The sequence below is a fragment of the Oncorhynchus kisutch genome, unplaced genomic scaffold (genome assembly GCF_002021735.2).
Source record: "Oncorhynchus kisutch isolate 150728-3 unplaced genomic scaffold, Okis_V2 Okis06b-Okis10b_hom, whole genome shotgun sequence".
NCBI lineage: Eukaryota > Metazoa > Chordata > Actinopteri > Salmoniformes > Salmonidae > Oncorhynchus > Oncorhynchus kisutch.
The window spans coordinates 21218189-21243529 of NW_022261983.1; the positions used below are offsets into that span (position 1 = coordinate 21218189).

The following is a 25341-nucleotide window of genomic DNA, read 5'->3' on the forward strand; positions in this document are numbered from 1 at the left end:
TGGTGTATGAGGTGTGGTATGGTGTATGGTGTGTGTGGTATGGTGTATGGTGTGTGTGGTATGGTGTCTGTGGTGTGGTATATGAGGTGTGGTATGGTGTGTGTGTGGTATGGTGTGTGTGTGGTATGGTGTATGGTGTGTGTGTGTGGTGTGTGGTATGGTATATGAGGTGTGGTTTGGGGTGGATGTACCTCTATAACTCCAGGGATACAGGTCAGGGTGGTGAACTCATAGGAAGCTGCTTCACTGGCAGTTGCTGTCATCAGACTGAGGAAGGTGGACTAGAGGACAGAGACAGAGACATGAGTTAACACACAGGACTAGAGGACAGAGACATGGGTTAACACACAGGACTAGAGGACAGAGACATGGGTTAACACACAGGACTAAAGGACAGAGACATGGGTTAACACACAGGACTAGAGGACAGAGACATGAGTTAACACACAGGACTAGATGACAGAGACATGAGTTAACACACAGGACTAGAGGACAGAGACATGAGTTAACACACAGGACTAGAGGACAGAGACATGAGTTAACACACAGGACTAGAGGACAGAGACAGAGACAGAGACATGGGTTAACACACAGGACTAGAGGACAGAGACATGGGTTAACACACAGGACTAGAGGACAGAGACATGGGTTAACACACAGGACTAGAGGACAGAGACATGGGTTAACACACAGGACTAGAGGACAGAGACAGAGACAGAGACATGAGTTAACACACAGGACTAGAGGACAGAGACAGAGACATGAGTTAACACACAGGACTAGAGGACAGAGACATGAGTTAACACACAGGACTAGAGGACAGAGACAGAGACAGAGACATGAGTTAACACACAGGACTAGAGGACAGAGACAGAGATATGAGTTAACACACAGGACTAGAGGACAGAGACATGGGTTAACACACAGGACTAGAGGACAGAGACATGGGTTAACACACAGGACTAGAGGACAGAGACATGGGTTAACACACAGGACTAGAGGACAGAGACAGAGACATGAGTTAACACACAGGACTAGAGGACAGAGACAGAGACATGAGTTAACACACAGGACTAGAGGACAGAGACATGGGCTAACACACAGGACTAGAGGACAGAGACATGGGTTAACACACAGGACTAGAGGACAGAGACATGAGTTAACACACAGGACTAGAGGACAGAGACATGGGTTAACACACAGGACTAGAGGACAGAGACATGGGTTAACACACAGGACTAGAGGACAGAGACATGGGTTAACACACAGGACTAGAGGACAGAGACAGAGACATGAGTTAACACACAGGACTAGAGGACAGAGACAGAGACATGAGTTAACACACAGGACTAGAGGACAGAGACATGGGCTAACACACAGGACTAGAGGACAGAGACATGGGTTAACACACAGGACTAGAGGACAGAGACATGAGTTAACACACAGGACTAGAGGACAGAGACATGGGTTAACACACAGGACTAGAGGACAGAGACATGGGTTAACACACAGGACTAGAGGACAGAGACATGGGTTAACACACAGGACTAGAGGACAGAGACATGGGTTAACACACAGGACTAGAGGACAGAGACAGAGACATGAGTTAACACACAGGACTAGAGGACAGAGACATGGGTTAACACACAGGACTAGAGGACAGAGACAGAGACATGAGTTGTTAACACACAGGACTAGAGGACAGAGACATGAGTTGTTAACACACAGGACTAGAGGACAGAGACATGGGTTAACACACAGGACTAGAGGACAGAGACATGGGTTAACACACAGGACTAAAGGACAGAGACATGAGTTAACACACAGGACTAGAGGACAGAGACATGGGTTAACACACAGGACTAGAGGACAGAGACATGAGTTAACACACAGGACTAGAGGACAGAGACAGAGACATGAGTTAACACACAGGACTAGAGGACAGAGACATGAGTTGTTAACACACAGGACTAGAGGACAGAGACATGGGTTAACACACAGGACTAGAGGACAGAGACATGAGTTAACACACAGGACTAGAGGACAGAGACAGAGACATGAGTTAACACACAGGACTAGAGGACAGAGACATGAGTTGTTAACACACAGGACTAGAGGACAGAGACATGGGTTAACACACAGGACTAGAGGACAGAGACATGAGTTAACACACAGGACTAGAGGACAGAGACATGGGTTAACACACAGGACTAGAGGACAGAGACATGGGTTAACACACAGGACTAGAGGACAGAGACATGGGTTAACACACAGGACTAGAGGACAGAGACATGGGTTAACACACAGGACTAGAGGACAGAGACAGAGACATGAGTTAACACACAGGACTAGAGGACAGAGACATGGGTTAACACACAGGACTAGAGGACAGAGACAGAGACATGGGTTAACACACAGGACTAGAGGACAGAGACATGAGTTGTTAACACACAGGACTAGAGGACAGAGACATGGGCTAACACACAGGACTAGAGGACAGAGACATGAGTTAACACACAGGACTAGAGGACAGAGACATGGGTTAACACACAGGACTAGAGGACAGAGACATGGGTTAACACACAGGACTAGAGGACAGAGACATGGGTTAACACACAGGACTAGAGGACAGAGACATGGGTTAACACACAGGACTAGAGGACAGAGACAGAGACATGAGTTAACACACAGGACTAGAGGACAGAGACATGGGTTAACACACAGGACTAGAGGACAGAGACAGAGACATGGGTTAACACACAGGACTAGAGGACAGAGACATGAGTTGTTAACACACAGGACTAGAGGACAGAGACATGGGTTAACACACAGGACTAGAGGACAGAGACATGGGTTAACACACAGGACTAAAGGACAGAGACATGAGTTAACACACAGGACTAGAGGACAGAGACATGGGTTAACACACAGGACTAAAGGACAGAGACATGAGTTAACACACAGGACTAGAGGACAGAGACATGGGTTAACACACAGGACTAGAGGACAGAGACATGAGTTAACACACAGGACTAGAGGACAGAGACAGAGACATGAGTTAACACACAGGACTAGAGGACAGAGACATGAGTTGTTAACACACAGGACTAGAGGACAGAGACATGGGTTAACACACAGGACTAGAGGACAGAGACATGAGTTAACACACAGGACTAGAGGACAGAGACATGGGTTAACACACAGGACTAGAGGACAGAGACATGGGTTAACACACAGGACTAGAGGACAGAGACATGGGTTAACACACAGGACTAGAGGACAGAGACAGAGACATGAGTTAACACACAGGACTAGAGGACAGAGACATGGGTTAACACACAGGACTAGAGGACAGAGACAGAGACATGGGTTAACACACAGGACTAGAGGACAGAGACATGAGTTGTTAACACACAGGACTAGAGGACAGAGACATGGGTTAACACACAGGACTAGAGGACAGAGACATGGGTTAACACACAGGACTAAAGGACAGAGACATGAGTTAACACACAGGACTAGAGGACAGAGACATGGGTTAACACACAGGACTAGAGGACAGAGACATGAGTTAACACACAGGACTAGAGGACAGAGACAGAGACATGAGTTAACACACAGGACTAGAGGACAGAGACATGAGTTGTTAACACACAGGACTAGAGGACAGAGACATGGGTTAACACACAGGACTAGAGGACAGAGACATGGGTTAACACACAGGACTAAAGGACAGAGACATGAGTTAACACACAGGACTAGAGGACAGAGACATGGGTTAACACACAGGACTAGAGGACAGAGACAGAGACATGAGTTAACACACAGGACTAGAGGACAGAGACATGAGTTAACACACAGGACTAGAGGACAGAGACAGAGACATGAGTTAACACACAGGACTAGAGGACAGAGACGTGGGTTAACACACAGGACTAGAGGACAGAGACATGAGTTAACACACAGGACTAGAGGACAGAGATAGAGACATGAGTTAACACACAGGACTAGAGGACAGAGATAGAGACATGAGTTAACACACAGGACTAGAGGACAGAGACATGAGTTAACACACAGGACTAGAGGACAGAGACAGAGACATGAGTTAACACACAGGACTAGAGGACAGAGACATGAGTTAACACACAGGACTAGAGGACAGAGACATGAGTTAACACACAGGACTAGAGGACAGAGACAGAGACATGAGTTAACACACAGGACTAGAGGACAGAGACATGAGTTAACACACAGGACTAGAGGACAGAGACAGAGACATGGGTTAACACACAGGACTAGAGGACAGAGACAGAGACATGAGTTAACACACAGGACTAGAGGACAGAGACATGAGTTAACACACAGGACTAGAGGACAGAGACATGAGTTAACACACAGGACTAGAGGACAGAGACAGAGACATGAGTTAACACACAGGACTAGAGGACAGAGACATGAGTTAACACACAGGACTAGAGGACAGAGACATGGGTTAACACACAGGACTAGAGGACAGAGACAGAGACATGAGTTAACACACAGGACTAGAGGACAGAGACATGAGTTAACACACAGGACTAGAGGACACGTTGTGAGCGTGCTCAGTCTGTTTCCTGTCTGACCTTTCCGACGGAGGGGAAGCCAATCAGTGCAACACGTGCGTCTCCAGATTTCATGACATCGAAGCCCTCTCCTTTGGCTCCTGCGGACTTGGACGGTTCCAGCAGCTGGGCGCGGTACTTCGCTAGCTTAGCCTTCAGCAGGCCCAGATGGTACTCCGTGGCTACACACACAGGGGGAAATACTGGGACTTAGCCTTCAGCAGGCCCAGATGGTACTCCGTGGCTACACACACAGGGGGAAATACTGGGACTTAGCCTTCAGCAGGCCCAGATGGTACTCAGTGGCTACACACACAGGGGGAAATACTGGGACTTAGCCTTCAGCAGGCCCAGATGGTACTCTGTGGCTACACACACAGGGGGAAATACTGGGACTTAGCTAGCTTAGCCTTCAGCAGGCCCAGATGGTACTCTGTGGCTACACACACAGGGGGAAATACTGGGACTTAGCCTTCAGCAGGCCCAGATGGTACTCTGTGGCTACACACACAGGGGGAAATACTGGGACTTAGCCTTCAGCAGGCCCAGATGGTACTCCGTGGCTACACACACAGGGGGAAATACTGGGACTTAGCTAGCTTAGCCTTCAGCAGGCCCAGATGGTACTCCGTGGCTACACACACAGGGGGAAATACTGGGACTTAGCTAGCTTAGCCTTCAGCAGGCCCAGATGGTACTCTGTGGCTACACACACAGGGGGAAATACTGGGACTTAGCTAGCTTAGCCTTCAGCAGGCCCAGATGGTACTCTGTGGCTACACACACAGGGGGAAATACTGGGACTTAGCCTTCAGCAGGCCCAGATGGTACTCCGTGGCTACACACACAGGGGGAAATACTGGGACTTAGCTAGCTTAGCCTTCAGCAGGCACAGATGGTACTCTGTGGCTACACACACAGGGGGAAATACTGGGACTTAGCTAGCTTAGCCTTCAGCAGGCACAGATGGTACTCTGTGGCTACACACACAGGGGGAAATACTGGGACTTAGCTAGCTTAGCCTTCAGCAGGCCCAGATGGTACTCTGTGGCTACACACACAGGGGGAAATACTGGGACTTAGCTAGCTTAGCCTTCAGCAGGCCCAGATGGTACTCCGTGGCTACACACACAGGGGGAAATACTGGGACTTAGCCTTCAGCAGGCCCAGATGGTACTCAGTGGCTACACACACAGGGGGAAATACTGGGACTTAGCCTTCAGCAGTCCCAGATGGTACTCAGTGGCTACACACACAGGGGGAAATACTGGGACTTAGCCTTCAGCAGGCCCAGATGGTACTCCGTGGCTACACACACAGGGGGAAATACTGGGACTTAGCTAGCTTAGCCTTCAGCAGGCCCAGATGGTACTCCGTCTGGAGTACAACAAGCTGCACAAGAACTCACTACTGTAATGGTCCAGGTGAAGACACACACACACAATAACATACACACTACTATACAGACACATACACACACACTACTATACAGACACATTACTATACAGACACACACACACAATAACATACACACTACTATACAGACACACACACACACAATAACATACACACTACTATACAGACACACACACACACACACTACTATACAGACACACACACAATAACACACACTACTATACAGACACACACACAATAACACACACTACTATACAGACACACACACTACTACTATACAGACACACACAATAACATACACACTACTATACACACACACACTACTATACAGACATACACACACACACACACACACACACACACTACTATACAGACACACACACACACACACAATAACACACACTACTATACAGACACACACACACACACACTACTATACAGACACACACACACACACACTACTATACAGACACACACACACACACAATAACACACACTACTATACAGACACACACACACACTACTATACAGACACACACACAATAACATACACATTACTATACAGACACACACACACACACACTACTATACAGACACACACACACAATAACATACACACTACTATACACACACACTACTATACAGACATACACACACACTACTATACAGACACACACACACACACACACACACACACACTACTATACAGACACATTACTATACAGACACACACACACTACTATACAGACACACACACACAATAACACACACACTACTATACAGACACACACACAATAACATACACACTACTATACAGACACATTACTATACAGACACACACACACACTACTATACAGACACACACACACACACACACACACACACTACTATACAGACACACACACACACACTACTATACAGACACACACACACTACTATACAGACACACACACACTACTATACAGACACACAATAACATACTCACTACTATACAGACACGTACACATGCATTTAGTGTTGTAGATATGTGGTAGTGGAGTAGGGGCCTGAGGGCAAACACATAGTGTAGTGAATTCTGGTGGAGTAGGGGCCTGAGGGCAAACACACAGTGTAGTGAATTCTGGTGGAGTAGAGGCCTGAGGGCAAACACACAGTGTGTAGTGAATTCTGGTGGAGTAGGGGCCTGAGGGCAAACACATAGTGTAGTGAATTCTGGTGGAGTAGAGGCCTGAGGGCAAACACACAGTGTAGTGAATTCTGGTGGAGTAGAGGCCTGAGGGCAAACACACAGTGTGTAGTGAATTCTGGTGGAGTAGGGGCCTGAGGGCAAACACATAGTGTAGTGAATTCTGGTGGAGTAGAGGCCTGAGGGAACACATAGTGTAGTGAATTCTGGTGGAGTAGGGGCCTGAGGGAAAACACATAGTGTAGTGAATTCTGGTGGAGTAGGGGCCTGAGGGAAAACACATAGTGTAGTGAATTCTGGTGGAGTAGGGGCCTGAGGGAACACATAGTGTAGTGAATTCTGGTGGAGTAGGGGCCTGAGGGCAAACACATAGTGTAGTGAATTCTGGTGGAGTAGGGGCCTGAGGGCAAACACATAGTGTAGTGAATTCTGGTGGAGTAGGGGCCTGAGGGCAAACACACAGTGTGTAGTGTATTCTGGTGGAGTAGGGGCCTGAGGGAACACATAGTGTAGTGAATTCTGGTGGAGTAGGGGCCTGAGGGCAAACACATAGTGTAGTGAATTCTGGTGGAGTAGGGGCCTGAGGGAACACACAGTGTAGTGAATTCTGGTGGAGTAGGGGCCTGAGGGCAAACACATAGTGTAGTGAATTCTGGTGGAGTAGGGGCCTGAGGGAACACACAGTGTGTAGTGAATTCTGGTGGAGTAGGGGCCTGAGGGCAAACACACAGTGTGTAGTGAATTCTGGTGGAGTAGGGGCCTGAGGGCAAACACACAGTGTGTAGTGAATTCTGGTGGAGTAGGGGCCTGAGGGCAAACACATAGTGTAGTGAATTCTGGTGGAGTAGGGGCCTGAGGGAACACATAGTGTAGTGAATTCTGGTGGAGTAGGGGCCTGAGGGAAAACACATAGTGTAGTGAATTCTGGTGGAGTAGGGGCCTGAGGGAACACATAGTGTAGTGAATTCTGGTGGAGTAGGGGCCTGAGGGCAAACACACAGTGTGTAGTGAATTCTGGTGGAGTAGGGGCCTGAGGGCAAACACACAGTGTGTAGTGAATTCTGGTGGAGTAGGGGCCTGAGGGAACACATAGTGTGTAGTGAATTCTGGTGGAGTAGGGGCCTGAGGGAACACATAGTGTGTAGTGAATTCTGGTGGAGTAGGGGCCTGAGGGAACACATAGTGTGTAGTGAATTCTGGTGGAGTAGGGGCCTGAGGGCAAATACACAGTGTGTAGTGAATTCTGGTGGAGTAGGGGCCTGAGGGAACACATAGTGTGTAATGAATTCTGGTGGAGTAGGGGCCTGAGGGAACACATAGTGTAGTGAATTCTGGTGGAGTAGGGGCCTGAGGGAAAACACATAGTGTAGTGAATTCTGGTGGAGTAGGGGCCTGAGGGAAAACACATAGTGTGTAGTGAATTCTGGTGTAAATTGTGTAACTGCCTTCATTTTGCTGGACCCCAGGAAGAGCAGCTGAGCTAATGGGGATCCATAATAAACCCCAGGAAGAGTAGCTGAGCTAATGGGGATCCATAATAAACCCCAGGAAGAGCAGCTGAGCTAATGGGGATCCATAATAAACCCCAGGAAGAGCAGCTGATCTAATGGGGATCCATAATAAACCCCAGGAAGAGCAGCTGAGCTAATGGGGATCCATAATAAACCCCAGGAAGAGTAGCTGATCTAATGGGGATCCATAATAAACCCCAGGAAGAGCAGCTGAGCTAATGGGGATCCATGATAAACCCCAGGAAGAGTAGCTGAGCTAATGGGGATCCATAATAAACCCCAGGAAGAGTAGCCGAGCTAATGGGGATCCATGATAAACCCCAGGAAGAGTAGCTGATCTAATGGGGATCCATGATAAACCCCAGGAAGAGCAGCTGAGCTAATGGGGATCCATAATAAACCCCAGGAAGAGTAGCTGAGCTAATGGGGATCCATAATAAACCCCAGGAAGAGTAGCTGAGCTAATGGGGATCCATAATAAACCCCAGGAAGAGTAGCTGAGCTAATGGGGATCCATGATAAACCCCAGGAAGAGTAGCTGAGCTAATGGGGATCCATAATAAACCCCAGGAAGAGTAGCTGAGCTAATGGGGATCCATAATAAACCCCAGGAAGAGTAGCTGAGCTAATGGGGATCCATAATAAACCCCAGGAAGAGCAGCTGAGCTAATGGGGATCCATAATAAACCCCAGGAAGAGTAGCTGAGCTAATGGGGATCCATGATAAACCCCAGGAAGAGTAGCTGAGCTAATGGGGATCCATAATAAACCCCAGGAAGAGCAGCTGATCTAATGGGGATCCATAATAAACCCCAGGAAGAGCAGCTGAGCTAATGGGGATCCATAATAAACCCCAGGAAGAGTAGCCGAGCTAATGGGGATCCATAATAAACCCCAGGAAGAGTAGCCGAGCTAATGGGGATCCATGATAAACCCCAGGAAGAGTAGCTGAGCTAATGGGGATCCATAATAAACCCCAGGAAGAGTAGCCGAGCTAATGGGGATCCATGATAAACCCCAGGAAGAGTAGCTGAGCTAATGGGGATCCATAATAAACCCCAGGAAGAGTAGCTGAGCTAATGGGGATCCATAATAAACCCCAGGAAGAGTAGCTGAGCTAATGGGGATCCATAATAAACCCCAGGAAGAGCAGCCGAGCTAATGGGGATCCATAATAAACCCCAGGAAGAGTAGCTGAGCTAATGGGGATCCATGATAAACCCCAGGAAGAGTAGCTGAGCTAATGGGGATCCATAATAAACCCCAGGAAGAGCAGCCGAGCTAATGGGGATCCATAATAAACCCCAGGAAGAGTAGCTGAGCTAATGGGGATCCATGATAAAGCCCAGGAAGAGTAGCTGAGCTAATGGGGATCCATGATAAACCCCAGGAAGAGTAGCTGAGCTAATGGGGATCCATAATAAACCCCAGGAAGAGTAGCTGAGCTAATGGGGATCCATAATAAACCCCAGGAAGAGTAGCTGATCTAATGGGGATCCATGATAAACCCCAGGAAGAGTAGCTGATCTAATGGGGATCCACGATAAACCCCAGGAAGAGTAGCTGATCTAATGGGGATCCATGATAAACCCCAGGAAGAGCAGCTGATCTAATGGGGATCCATGATAAACCCCAGGAAGAGTAGCTGAGCTAATGGGGATCCATGATAAACCCCAGGAAGAGTAGCGGAGCTAATGGGGATCCATGATAAACCCCAGGAAGAGTAGCTGAGCTAATGGGGATCCATGATAAACCCCAGGAAGAGTAGCTGATCTAATGGGGATCCATAATAAACCCCAGGAAGAGTAGCTGAGCTAATGGGGATCCATGATAAACCCCAGGAAGAGTAGCGGAGCTAATGGGGATCCATGATAAACCCCAGGAAGAGTAGCTGAGCTAATGGGGATCCATGATAAACCCCAGGAAGAGCAGCTGATCTAATGGGGATCCATGATAAACCCCAGGAAGAGTAGCTGATCTAATGGGGATCCATGATAAACCCCAGGAAGAGTAGCTGAGCTAATGGGGATCCATGATAAACCCCAGGAAGAGTAGCTGAGCTAATGGGGATCCATAATAAACCCCAGGAAGAGTAGCTGAGCTAATGGGGATCCATGATAAACCCCAGGAAGAGTAGCTGATCTAATGGGGATCCATGATAAACCCCAGGAAGAGCAGCTGAGCTAATGGGGATCCATAATAAACCCCAGGAAGAGTAGCGGAGCTAATGGGGATCCATAATAAACCCCAGGAAGAGTAGCTGAGCTAATGGGGATCCATAATAAACCCCAGGAAGAGTAGCTGAGCTAATGGGGATCCATAATAAACCCCAGGAAGAGTAGCTGAGCTAATGGGGATCCATAATAAACACCAGGAAGAGTAGCTGAGCTAATGGGGATCCATAATAAACCCCAGGAAGAGTAGCTGAGCTAATGGGGATCCATAATAAACCCCAGGAAGAGTAGCTGAGCTAATGGGGATCCATAATAAACCCCAGGAAGAGTAGCGGAGCTAATGGGGATCCATGATAAAAATACACTAATTCGTGCTCACACTCTCACTGTGACATAAGTTGATTGAGATGTCCTGGGTAGACAGACCCCACTAGCGAGGCCTGACAGAGGAACTGGCTAGCTAAAATTGTCCAAGTTCAACTTTTCCCCCCGATGCCTTGAGATGGATGAAATCATACCTTGAAGACAGAACTCAGTGTGTCAGAGTGATCCTAAACAGCCTGGCTCCCCCTCCACTCAGTACTTTTGTTAAACAGAAAACCCAAACATATGGCACCAGATCCACAAGGCCTGCCATGAGAGGTGACTGTATAGTTCCCTTAAGGAAAAGCACCTTTAGTAAATCTGCATTCTCTGTGAGAGCTTCCCATGTCTGGAATACACTGCCATCAGACACACATAACTGCACCACATATCACACTTTCACAAAATGCTTGAAGACATGGCTAAAGGTCAGTCAGATTTGTGAACATGGTCCCTAGCTGTGTGTTGCCGCTTTCCATCTGTTGTCTGTAGCTTGTGAGGTGTAGAAACACTGTTGCTTTTATGAATTTTGTTCTATGTTGCTCTGTCTGTATGCTACGTCTTGCTTGTTCTATGTTGCTCTGTCTGTATGCTACATCTTGCTTGTTCTATGTTGCTCTGTCTGTATGCTACATCTTGCTTGTTCTATGTTGCTCTGTCTGTATGCTACATCTTGCTTGTTCTATGTTGCTCTGTCTGTATGCTACATCTTGCTTGTTCTATGTTGCTCTGTCTGTATGCTACATCTTGCTTGTTCTATGTTGCTCTGTCTGTATGCTACGTCTTGCTTGTTCTATGTTGCTCTGTCTGTATGCTACGTCTTGCTTGTTCTATGTTGCTCTGTCTGTATGCTACGTCTTGCTTGTCCTATGTTGCTCACTGCTCAATGATTGTCTATATTGTAATTGTTTTTAATAACCTGCCCAGGGACTGCGGTTGAAAATTAGCCGGCTGGCTAAAACCGGCACTTTTACTGAAACGTTGATTAATGTGCACTGTCCCTGTAAAAATAAAATCAACTCAAACTCAACCCAGCCGGCCACTCTCGGCACACCTCTGTCTTACCTTTGTTTTTCTGTGTTCGAGAGATCTCTCTCTCTATCTCTCCTATCTTCTCCAGGATACCCATGTTGTCGTAGCGGGCAGGTTACACTTCTAGTCTGGTTACTGCCTGGAGAGAGAGACACATCAGACTGGTTACTGCCTGGAGAGAGACACACACACTACATCAGACTGGTTACTGCCTGGAGAGAGACACTACATCAGACTGGTTACTGCCTGGAGAGAGACACTACATCAGACTGGTTACTGCCTGGAGAGAGACACTACATCAGACTGGTTACTGCCTGGAGAGAGACACTACATCAGACTGGTTACTGCCTGGAGAGAGACACTACATCAGACTGGTTACTGTCTGGAGAGAGACACACATCAGACTGGTTACTGCCTGGAGAGAGACAGACATCAGACTGGTTACTGCCTGGAGAGAGACAGACATCAGACTGGTTACTGTCTGGAGAGAGACAGACATCAGACTGGTTACTGTCTGGAGAGAGACAGACATCAGACTGGTTACTGTCTGGAGAGAGACAGGCATCAGACTGGTTACTGTCTGGAGAGACACACACATCAGACTGGTTACTGCCTGGAGAGAGACAGGCATCAGACTGGTTACTGTCTGGAGAGAGACAGACATCAGACTGGTTACTGCCTGGAGAGAGACACACACACTACATCAGACTGGTTACTGTCTGGAGAGAGACAGACACACTACATCAGACTGGTTACTGTCTGGAGAGAGACACACATCAGACTGGTTACTGCCTGGAGAGAGACACACATCAGACTGGTTACTGTCTGGAGAGAGACACTACATCAGACTGGTTACTCTCCGGAGAGAGACAGACATCAGACTGGTTACTCTCCTGGAGAGAGACAGACATCAGACTGGTTACTGCCTGGAGAGAGACAGACATCAGACTGGTTACTGTCTGGAGAGAGACAGACATCAGACTGGTTACTGCCTGGAGAGAGACACACATCAGACTGGTTACTGCCTGGAGAGAGACAGACATCAGACTGGTTACTGTCTGGAGAGAGACACACATCAGACTGGTTAGTGCCTGGAGAGAGACAGACATCAGACTGGTTACTGTCTGGAGAGAGACAGACATCAGACTGGTTACTGTCTGGAGAGAGACACACATCAGACTGGTTACTGCCTGGAGAGAGACACACATCAGACTGGTTACTGCCTGGAGAGAGACACACATCAGACTGGTTACTGCCTGGAGAGAGACAGACATCAGACTGGTTACTGCCTGGAGAGAGACAGACATCAGACTGGTTACTGTCTGGAGAGAGACACACATCAGACTGGTTACTGCCTGGAGAGAGACAGACATCAGACTGGTTACTGCCTGGAGAGAGACACTACTATCAGACTGGAACCACTGGAGGCTGCTGGGTGGAGGACGGCTCATAATAATGGCAGGAACGGAGCGAATGGAAACCATGTGTTTGATACCATTCCACTCATTTCACTCCAGCCATTACCACGAGTCCATCCTCCCGAATGAAGGTGCCACCAACCTCCTGTGATTGAAACGTGTCAACACTGCTACTCCCCAATAGGCTAGCAAGCTCGCTAACTAGCGGTAGCTTCCTGTGTTAGGCAACTAGTGAGAAGACCGCAACATTAATTTGTCAATCAAATAAAAACTACAGATTTAACTAAAAAACCAAGAAGGTAACATACAAACACAAAACTGATCAGCCGGTAGTAATATCTATGAAAAATATACACTTTAAATGTGTTCGACTCAACTGCATGCATAGGAAAATGACATCACAAACCGGAACTACAGGGTTCCGTTCTCTTTTGATTCCGGTGGGGAACAAAACATCTAACGTTAAATACCTGGAAAAATAGTTCCTGGTCAAATATCAAGTAGTTTACAGAACACTGTTCGAGTGGACTTACTGCCCTACATGTTTAGAATAAATTCAGACATGTGTAGTTGGTGAACATGGAGGCCGGGTGTCATATATAGAACACATGGAGGAGGAGTTATAAAGCGTTATAACGGAAGCGTCCTTCAGCCGCGGGTTCTGGTCCGATGACAGATCCTTCCCACAGTAACACAGCGGACATGGCCGCGTCCACCGGAGGATCATCCACCGCGGGCATCCAGGGGTTCCCCATCATAACCGGCAGGCCCCCGGAGGACAGCACCGGTAAGGACCCGGAGCAGACCGGAGAACCTAAGAAAAAGCCGTGCAGGGCTTGTACCGACTTCAAGTCGTGGATGAAGGTCCAGAAAACGCCACAGGTGAGCATGGCTCTCGACCTTCGCCCCTCCCGAGTCCGTACGGGAGTTGCAACGATGGGACAAGACTGGAACTACTACCAATTGGATTTCACTAAATTGGAGAGCGAACGGAATTTTAAAAAATATACGTTTTTTTATTTTTTATTCCATGGGAGAGAAACTGTGAATTTAATTATCTGCAGTTGACATAGCTAAGTAAATGGAAGAATACTCTTATTGCAATGTGGGTGGCTCTTAAAATAGTTTTTGGTTGTGCATAGTGTATTCTACGGCACCAGGTGTTGCCAGGGAACAGCAACCTCTTAGATGTAGGAGGTGACGATCTGCAACACGGATTGGCTCCCGTGCTGAGGTGAAGAGCTCAGAAGTCCCTGCCCTATCCAGAGGTCCCTGCCCTATCCAGAGGTCCCTGCCCTATCCAGAGGTCCCTGCCCTATCTGCCCTATCCAGAGGTCCCTGCCCTATCCAGAGGTCCCTGCCCTATCCAGAGGTCCCTGCCCTATCCAGAGGTCCCTGCCCTATCCAGAGGTCCCTGCCCTATCCAGAGGTCCCTGCCCTATCCAGAAGTCCCTGCCCTATCCAGAAGTCCCTGCCCTATCCAGAATAGCCTTCTCTCTAGATCTTTGACAGCTGGATCTGCTATCCTTTCACCCTCCTACATGGCCATAAATTCATTAAACTATTTACCCATTTAATAACCAGACCTTCATACAAACTTGCTATATGCTGAATTCTTGACGCACAATCGACTGTTCTGCAATATGCTGCCAGCACACCCACAAGTGAGCCACGCATGATGTACTGCGTACTGACGAGCACGGCCAGTTTCACTACTGTGCATTCTAATTCCAGCGTCTGCACTCTCGTTCACGCGTATAAAAACACACGTTTCTTTTGATTTGGCCTTTAGAAACTGACTGTCCTCTCAGACTGAAGGTTATGAGCGTCAACCTACCGTAAAGCTACTTGTTTGAGACAAACATCAACCGACCATAAAGCTACTTGTTTGAGACAAACATCAACCGACCATAAAGCTACTTGTTTGAGACAAACATCAACCGACCATAAAGCTACTTGTTTGAGACAAACATCAACCGACCATAAAGCTACTTGTTTGAGACAAACATCACTGTTTATGTAGCTGATAAGATGTTTCCTCATGGACACCTCTGTAAGCTGCCACTTTGTTCTGACTCGGCCAGGCCTCTACTATTATCTAGTAGAGGACCTATTTAGATTGGTAGACCTGAATGATGTCAGTGTGGATAGCCTACTAACTCTGTTTCATCATGTTGAGTAATGATGACTTGGTAATGCCCATCAGACAACTCAGTCAAGCAGAATGTGTGTCTATCTGTATCCCTGTGTGTGTGTAGGCGGCCCCAGCTGAGCATGTGGAGCCCCAGCAGCAGCCGGAGTGTCCGCTGGACAGGGAAGAGTTAGGGCGTAACACCTGGTCCTTCCTGCACACCATGGCAGCTTACTACCCAGACCGGCCCTCCCCCAGACAGCAGACAGACATGGGACAGTTCATCAACCTCTTCTCTAAGGTCTTCCCCTGCGAGGAGTGTGCTGAGGACCTGCGGACAAGGTCAGGGGTTAGAGGTTATGTTATTGTGTGTTACGTTGGCTGGTGTTGAGAGTTGTATAATTGGTTCTAGTGGGTTAAAGGTCACAGATGATTGGCAGTAGATACAGGTCCACTTCCTGCCCAACTAGATACCCAGGAGTAGCATTGCATCAATCAATAGTTGCATGCCACATCATCCACTATGCAGTCGGGCGTCAGATTGCTATATTATATGTGGTTAGCTGATCTGTTAAATACCTGTCCAGGCATTGTAAGATCGTCTGCAATGTAGTCGAGTAGGGACTCCACCACAGTGTTGATGACATCACTTCCTGTTTCCTCAGGCTGAAGACCAATCAGCCAGACGCCAGTAGTCGCCACGCCCTCTCCCAGTGGCTGTGTGGCGTCCATAACGACGTCAACGCTCGGCTGGGGAAGCAGCCGTTTGACTGTTCCCTCGTGGATGAGAGGTGGAGGGACGGTTGGAAAGATGGCAGCTGTGACTGATTCATTACTGTTACCTGGGAACTGAGAGATACAGGACACGTCTATTCACATCCTGTTCCCTGTATAGTAGCGTTTAGGGAACTATCTGGCATCTGACACAGAGACTATGTTCTATATTCTGATTGGCTACGGATCTACATGATGCTCACTATCAATCTGTTGTCCAGTGCTTTCAGAAAGTATTCATACCCCTGGACTTATTACACATGTTGTTGTGTTACAGCCTGAATTCCACATGGATTACATACCCCATAATGACATCACAATACCCCATAATGACATCACAATACCCCATAATGACATCACAATACCCCATAATGACATCACAATACCCCATATTGACATCACAATACCCCATAATGACATCACAATACCCCATAATGACAAAAGTGAAAACAGGTTTTTAGAAATGTATTGAAAATTAAATACAGAAATATCTAATTTTACAAGTATTCACACCCCTGAGTCAGTACATGTTAGAATCATCTTTGGCATCGATTTACAGCTGTGAGTCTTTCTGGGTAAGCTTTGTGGGTAATTCTCTAAGAACTTTACACACTTGGATTGTACAATATTTGTACATTATATTTTTTGCATGTTTTGGAATACGTATCTGTATTGGGAAGCAGACAACCAGGTTTTCCTCTGGGATTGTGTCTGTGCTTCACTCTATTCCGTTGATTTCTATCCTAAAAAACTTCCCTAGTCCTTGCCGATGACAAGCATACCCATAACATGATGCAGCCACCTCATCTTTGAAATTATGAAGAGTGGTACTCAGTGATGTTGTGTTGGATTTGCCCCAAACATAACGCTTTGTATTCAGGACATAAAGTTAATTTCTTTGCCACATTTTTGCAGTTTTACGTTAGTGCCTTGTTGCAAACAGGATGCATGTTTGGAATATTTTTATTCTGTACAGGCGTCCTTCTTTTCACTCTGTCAATTGGGTTAGTATTGTGGAGTAACTACAATGTTGTCCATCCTCGTTTTTCTCATATGATCACAGCCATTAAACTCGAACTGTTTTGCAGTCGCCATTGGCCTCATGGTGAAAACACTGAGCGGTTTCCTTCCTCTCCGTTAACCGAGTTAGAAAGGACACCTGTATCATTGTAGGGACTGGGTGTATTGATACACCATCCACAGTGTAATTACTAACTTCACCATGATCAAAGGTTTGATTCTGTGTTTGAAATTCACTGCTCAACCGGAGGGACCTTACAGATAATTATATGTGTGGGGTACAGAGATGAGGTAGTCATTGTATGTGTTGGGGTACAGAGATGAGGTAGTCATTGTATGTGTTGGGGTACAGAGATGAGGTAGTCATTGTATGTGTTGGGGTACAGAGATGAGGTAGTCATTGTATGTGTGGGGTACAGAGATGAGGTAGTCATTGTATGTGTTGGGGTACAGAGATGAGGTAGTCATTGTATGTGTTGGGGTACAGAGATGAGGTAGTCATTGTATGTGTGGGGTACAGAGATGAGGTAGTCATTGTATGTGTGGGGTACAGAGATGAGGTAGTCATTGTATGTGTGGGGTACAGAGATGAGGTAGTCATTGTATGTGTGGGGTACAGAGATGAGGTAGTCATTGTATGTGTGGGGTACAGAGATGAGGTAGTCATTGTATGTGTTGGGGTACAGAGATGAGGTAGTCATTGTATGTGTGGGGTACAGAGATGAGGTAGTCATTGTATGTGTGGGGTACAGAGATGAGGTAGTCATTGTATGTGTGGGGTACAGAGATGAGGTAGTCATTGTATGTGTGGGGTACAGAGATGAGGTAGTCATTGTATGTGTTGGGGTACAGAGATGAGGTAGTCATTGTATGTGTTGGGGTACAGAGATGAGGTAGTCATTGTATGTGTGGGGTACAGAGATGAGGTAGTCATTGTATGTGTTGGGGTACAGAGATGAGGTAGTCATTGTATGTGTGGGGTACAGAGATGAGGTAGTCATTGTATGTGTTGGGTTACTGAGATGAGGTAGTCATTGTATGTGTGTGGTACAGAGATGAGGTCGTCATTCAAAAATCATGTTATTATTGCACACAGAGTGAGTCCATGTGACTTGTTAAGCACATTTCTACTCCTGAACTTATTTAGACCGTAACAAAGGGGTTTAATCAAATCAAATGTTATGTGTCACAAGCGGCGAAATGCTGAATACCAACTATGCAGTTAAGAAAAATACATGTTAAGTAAAATATAAGAAAGAAAAGTAACAAATAATTAAAGAAGAGCAGTTCAATAACAAGGCTGCTATATACAGGGTATTACGGTACAGAGTCAATGTGGAGGCTATATACAGGGTGTTACGGTACAGAGTCAATGTGGAGGCTATATACAGGGTATTACGGTACAGAGTCAATGTGGAGGCTATATACAGGGTATTACGGTACAGAGTCAATGTGGAGGCTATATACAGGGTATTACGGTACAGAGTCAATGTGGAGGCTATATACAGGGTATTACGGTACAGAGTCAATGTGGAGGCTATATACAGGGTGTTACGGTACAGAGTCAATGTGGAGGCTATATACAGGGTATTACGGTACAGAGTCAATGTGGAGGCTATATACAGGGTATTACGGTACAGAGTCAATGTGGAGGCTATATACAGGGTATTACGGTACAGAGTCAATGTGGAGGCTATATACAGGGTATTACGGTACAGAGTCAATGTGGAGGCTATATACAGGGTATTACGGTACAGAGTCAATGTGGAGGCTATATACAGGGTGTTACGGTACAGAGTCAATGTGGAGGCTATATACAGGGTATTACGGTACAGAGTCAATGTGGAGGCTATATACAGGGTATTACGGTACAGAGTCAATGTGGAGACTATATACAGGGTATTACGGTACAGAGTCAATGTGGAGGCTATATACAGGGTATTACGGTACAGAGTCAATGTGGAGGCTATATACAGGGTATTACGGTACAGAGTCAATGTGGAGGCTATATACATGGGGTACCGGTACAGAGTCAATGTGGAGGCTAAATACAGGGTGTTACGGTACAGAGTCAATGTGGAGGCTATATACAGGGTGTTACGGTACAGAGTCAATGTGGAGGCTATATACAGGGTATTACGGTACAGAGTCAATGTGGAGGCTATATACAGGGTATTACGGTACAGAGTCAATGTGGAGGCTATATACAGGGTATTACGGTACAGAGTCAATGTGGAGGCTATATACAGGGTATTACGGTACAGAGTCAATGTGGAGGCTATATACAGGGTATTACGGTACAGAGTCAATGTGGAGGCTATATACAGGGGGTACCGGTACAGAGTCAATGTGGAGGCTAAATACAGGGTGTTACGGTACAGAGTCAATGTGGAGGCTATATACAGGGTGTTACGGTACAGAGTCAATGTGGAGGCTATATACAGGGTATTACAGTACAGAGTCAATGTGGAGGCTATATACAGGGTATTACGGTACAGAGTCAATGTGGAGGCTATATACAGGGTATTACGGTACAGAGTCAATGTGGAGGCTATATACAGGGGGTACCGGTACAGAGTCAATGTGGAGGCTATATACAGGGGGTACCGGTACAGAGTCAATGTGGAGGCTATATACAGGGTATTACGGTACAGAGTCAATGTGGAGGCTATATACAGGGTATTACGGTACAGAGTCAATGTGGAGGCTATATACAGGGTATTACGGTACAGAGTCAGTGTGGAGGCTATATACAGGGTGTTACGGTACAGAGTCAATGTGGAGGCTATATACAGGGTATTACGGTACAGAGTCAATGTGGAGGTTATATACAGGGTATTACGGTACAGAGTCAATGTGGAGGCTATATACAGGGTATTACGGTACAGAGTCAATGTGGAGGCTATATACAGGGTATTACGGTACAGAGTCAATGTGGAGGCTATATACAGGGTATTACGGTACAGAGTCAATGTGGAGGCTATATACAGGGGGTACCGGTACAGAGTCAATGTGGAGGCTATATACAGGGTATTACGGTACAGAGTCAATGTGGAGGCTATATACAGGGGTACCGATACAGAGTCAATGTGGAGGCTATATACAGGGTATTACGGTACAGAGTCAATGTGGAGGCTATATACAGGGTATTACGGTACAGAGTCAATGTGGAGGCTATATACAGGGTATTACGGTACAGAGTCAATGTGGAGGCTATATACAGGGTATTACGGTACAGAGTCAATGTGGAGGCTATATACAGGGTATTACGGTACAGAGTCAATGTGGAGGCTATATACAGGGTATTACGGTACAGAGTCAATGTGGAGGCTATATACAGGGGGTACCGATACAGAGTCAATGTGGAGGCTATATACAGGGTATTACGGTACAGAGTCAATGTGGAGGCTATATACAGGGTATTACGGTACAGAGTCAATGTGGAGGCTATATACAGGGTATTACGGTACAGAGTCAATGTGGAGGCTATATACAGGGTATTACGGTACAGAGTCAATGTGGAGACTATATACAGGGTATTACGGTACAGAGTCAATGTGGAGGCTATATACAGGGGGTACCGGTACTGAGTCAGTGTGGAGGCTATATACAGGGTATTACGGTACAGAGTCAATGTGGAGGCTATATACAGGGTGTTACGGTACAGAGTCAATGTGGAGGCTATATACAGGGTATTACGGTACAGAGTCAATGTGGAGGCTATATACAGGGTATTACGGTACAGAGTCAATGTGGAGGCTATATACAGGGTATTACGGTACAGAGTCAATGTGGAGGCTATATACAGGGTATTACGGTACAGAGTCAATGTGGAGGCTATATACAGGGTATTACGGTACAGAGTCAATGTGGAGGCTATATACAGGGGGTACCGGTACAGAGTCAATGTGGAGACTATATACAGGGTATTACGGTACAGAGTCAATGTGGAGGCTATATACAGGGTATTACGGTACAGAGTCAATGTGGAGGCTATATACAGGGTATTACGGTACAGAGTCAATGTGGAGGCTATATACAGGGTATTACGGTACAGAGTCAATGTGGAGGCTATATACAGGGTATTACGGTACAGAGTCAATGTGGAGGCTATATACAGGGTATTACGGTACAGAGTCAATGTGGAGGCTATATACAGGGTATTACGGTACAGAGTCAATGTGGAGGCTATATACAGGGTATTACGGTACAGAGTCAATGTGGAGGCTATATACAGGGTATTACGGTACAGAGTCAATGTGGAGGCTATATACAGGGTATTACGGTACAGAGTCAATGTGGAGGCTATATACAGGGTATTACGGTACAGAGACAATGTGGAGGCTATATACAGGGTATTACGGTACAGAGTCAATGTGGAGGCTATATACAGGGTATTACGGTACAGAGTCAATGTGGAGGCTATATACAGGGTATTACGGTACAGAGTCGATGTGGAGGCTATATACAGGGTATTACGGTACAGAGTCGATGTGGAGGCTATATACAGGGTATTACGGTACAGAGTCGATGTGGAGGCTATATACAGGGTATTACGGTACAGAGTCAATGTGGAGGCTATATACAGGGTATTACGGTACAGAGTCAATGTGGAGGCTATATACAGGGTATTACGGTACAGAGTCAATGTGGAGGCTATATACAGGGTATTACGGTACAGAGTCAATGTGGAGGCTATATACAGGGTATTACGGTACAGAGTCAATGTGGAGGCTATATACAGGGTATTACGGTACAGAGTCAATGTGGAGGCTATATACAGGGTATTACGGTACAGAGTCAATGTGGAGGCTATATACAGGGGGTACCGGTACAGAGTCAATGTGGAGGCTATATACAGGGTATTACGGTACAGAGTCAATGTGGAGGCTATATACAGGGTATTACGGTACAGAGTCAATGTGGAGGCTATATACAGGGTATTACGGTACAGAGTCAATGTGGAGGCTATATACAGGGTATTACGGTACAGAGTCAATGTGGAGGCTATATACAGGGTATTACGGTACAGAGTCAATGTGGAGGCTATATACAGGGTGTTACGGTACAGAGTCAATGTGGAGGCTATATACAGGGGGTACCGGTACAGAGTCAATGTGGAGGCTATATACAGGGTATTACGGTACAGAGTCAATGTGGAGGCTATATACAGGGTATTACGGTACAGAGTCAATGTGGAGGCTATATACAGGGTATTACGGTACAGAGTCAATGTGGAGGCTATATACAGGGTATTACGGTACAGAGTCAATGTGGAGGCTATATACAGGGTATTACGGTACAGAGTCAATGTGGAGGCTATATACAGGGTGTTACGGTACAGAGTCAATGTGGAGGCTATATACAGGGGGTACCAGTACAGAGTCAATGTGGAGGCTATATACAGGGGGTACCAGTACAGAGTCAATGTAGAGGCTATATACAGGGGGTACCGGTACAGAGTCAATGTGGAGGCTATATACAGGGGGTACCGGTGCAGAGTCAATGTGGAGGCTATATACAGGGTGTTACGGTACAGAGTCAATGTGGAGGCTATATACAGGGTATTACGGTACAGAGTCAATGTGGAGGCTATATACAGGGTATTACGGTACAGAGTCAATGTGGAGGCTATATACAGGGTATTACGGTACAGAGTCAATGTGGAGGCTATATACAGGGTATTACGGTACAGAGTCAATGTGGAGGCTATATACAGGGTATTACGGTACAGAGTCAATGTGGAGGCTATATACAGGGTATTACGGTACAGAGTCAATGTGGAGGCTATATACAGGGTATTACGGTACAGAGTCAATGTGGAGGCTATATACAGGGTATTACGGTACAGAGTCAATGTGGAGGCTATATACAGGGTATTACGGTACAGAGTCAATGTGGAGGCTATATACAGGGTATTACGGTACAGAGTCAATGTGGAGGCTATATACAGGGTATTACGGTACAGAGTCAATGTGGAGGCTATATACAGGGTATTACGGTACAGAGTCAATGTGGAGGCTATATACAGGGTATTACGGTACAGAGTCAATGTGGAGGCTATATACAGGGTATTACGGTACAGAGTCAATGTGGAGGCTATATACAGGGTGTTACGGTACAGAGTCAATGTGGAGGCTATATACAGGGGGTACCGGTACAGAGTCAATGTGGAGGCTATATACAGGGTATTACGGTACAGAGTCAATGTGGAGGCTATATACAGGGTATTACGGTACAGAGTCAATGTGGAGGCTATATACAGGGTATTACGGTACAGAGTCAATGTGGAGGCTATATACAGGGTATTACGGTACAGAGTCAATGTGGAGGCTATATACAGGGTATTACGGTACAGAGTCAATGTGGAGGCTATATACAGGGTGTTACGGTACAGAGTCAATGTGGAGGCTATATACAGGGGGTACCAGTACAGAGTCAATGTGGAGGCTATATACAGGGGGTACCAGTACAGAGTCAATGTAGAGGCTATATACAGGGGGTACCGGTACAGAGTCAATGTGGAGGCTATATACAGGGGTACCGGTGCAGAGTCAATGTGGAGGCTATATACAGGGTGTTACGGTACAGAGTCAATGTGGAGGCTATATACAGGGTATTACGGTACAGAGTCAATGTGGAGGCTATATACAGGGTATTACGGTACAGAGTCAATGTGGAGGCTATATACAGGGTATTACGGTACAGAGTCAATGTGGAGGCTATATACAGGGTATTACGGTACAGAGTCAATGTGGAGGCTATATACAGGGTATTACGGTACAGAGTCAATGTGGAGGCTATATACAGGGTATTACGGTACAGAGTCAATGTGGAGGCTATATACATGGTGTTACGGTACAGAGTCAATGTGGAGGCTATATACAGGGGGTACCGGTACAGAGTCAATGTGGAGGCTATATACAGGGTATTACGGTACAGAGTCAATGTGGAGGCTATATACAGGGTATTACGGTACAGAGTCAATGTGGAGGCTATATACAGGGTATTACGGTACAGAGTCAATGTGGAGGCTATATACAGGGTATTACGGTACAGAGTCAATGTGGAGGCTATATACAGGGTATTACGGTACAGAGTCAATGTGGAGGCTATATACAGGGTATTACGGTACAGAGTCAATGTGGAGGCTATATACAGGGTATTACGGTACAGAGTCAATGTGGAGGCTATATACAGGGTATTACGGTACAGAGTCAATGTGGAGGCTATATACAGGGTATTACGGTACAGAGTCAATGTGGAGGCTATATACAGGGTATTACGGTACAGAGTCAATGTGGAGGCTATATACAGGGTATTACGGTACAGAGTCAATGTGGAGGCTATATACAGGGTATTACGGTACAGAGTCAATGTGGAGGCTATATACAGGGTATTACGGTACAGAGTCAATGTGGAGGCTATATACAGGGTATTACGGTACAGAGTCAATGTGGAGGCTATATACAGGGTATTACGGTACAGAGTCAATGTGGAGGCTATATACATGGTGTTACGGTACAGAGTCAATGTTGGAGGCTATATACAGGGGGTACCGGTACAGAGTCAATGTGGAGGCTATATACAGGGTATTACGGTACAGAGTCAATGTGGAGGCTATATACAGGGTATTACGGTACAGAGTCAATGTGGAGGCTATATACAGGGTATTACAGTACAGAGTCAATGTGGAGGCTATATACAGGGTATTA

At 46.4% G+C, this 25341-nt stretch overlaps 2 protein-coding genes across 5 annotated transcripts in view; one reads left to right on the forward strand and one right to left on the reverse strand.

The window, feature by feature from the left end:
• Positions 1-14190, reverse strand: part of LOC116359961 (developmentally-regulated GTP-binding protein 2) — a 38732-nt gene extending 24542 nt beyond the window's left edge. The window contains exons 1-4 of one of the 4 annotated variants that reach the window (XM_031814173.1): positions 14079-14190; positions 12317-12422; positions 4623-4783; positions 192-281 (exon numbers count right to left, since the gene is read on the reverse strand). In XM_031814173.1, the coding sequence (XP_031670033.1) occupies positions 192-281; positions 4623-4783; positions 12317-12380 (315 nt within the window). In that variant the 5' untranslated portion in view covers positions 12381-12422; positions 14079-14190. Of the gene's footprint in view, positions 1-191; positions 282-4622; positions 4784-12316; positions 12423-13843 lie in introns of all 4 variants that reach the window. The other 3 variants (XM_031814175.1, XM_031814172.1, XM_031814174.1) reach the window with 3 other exon arrangements.
• LOC116359962 (FAD-linked sulfhydryl oxidase ALR) lies at positions 14160-17724 on the forward strand. The gene is made up of 3 exons (XM_031814176.1): positions 14160-14583; positions 15960-16174; positions 16498-17724. Exons 1-3 carry the CDS (start codon positions 14371-14373, stop codon positions 16658-16660), a joined length of 591 nt encoding a protein of 196 aa, XP_031670036.1. The 5' UTR covers positions 14160-14370; the 3' UTR covers positions 16661-17724.
• The last annotated feature ends 7617 nt before the right edge of the window (positions 17725-25341 follow it).

Bases quoted from the DNA above. Each gene is read 5' to 3' on its own strand.
- LOC116359962 (XM_031814176.1), top strand. From the start codon at position 14,371: ATGACAGATCCTTCCCACAGTAACACAGCGGACATGGCCGCGTCCACC. The intron at 14,584-15,959 runs GTGAGCATGGCT...GTGTGTGTGTAG, and splicing joins AGGTCCAGAAAACGCCACAG to GCGGCCCCAGCTGAGCATGT. The intron at 16,175-16,497 runs GTCAGGGGTTAG...CTGTTTCCTCAG, and splicing joins GCTGAGGACCTGCGGACAAG to GCTGAAGACCAATCAGCCAG.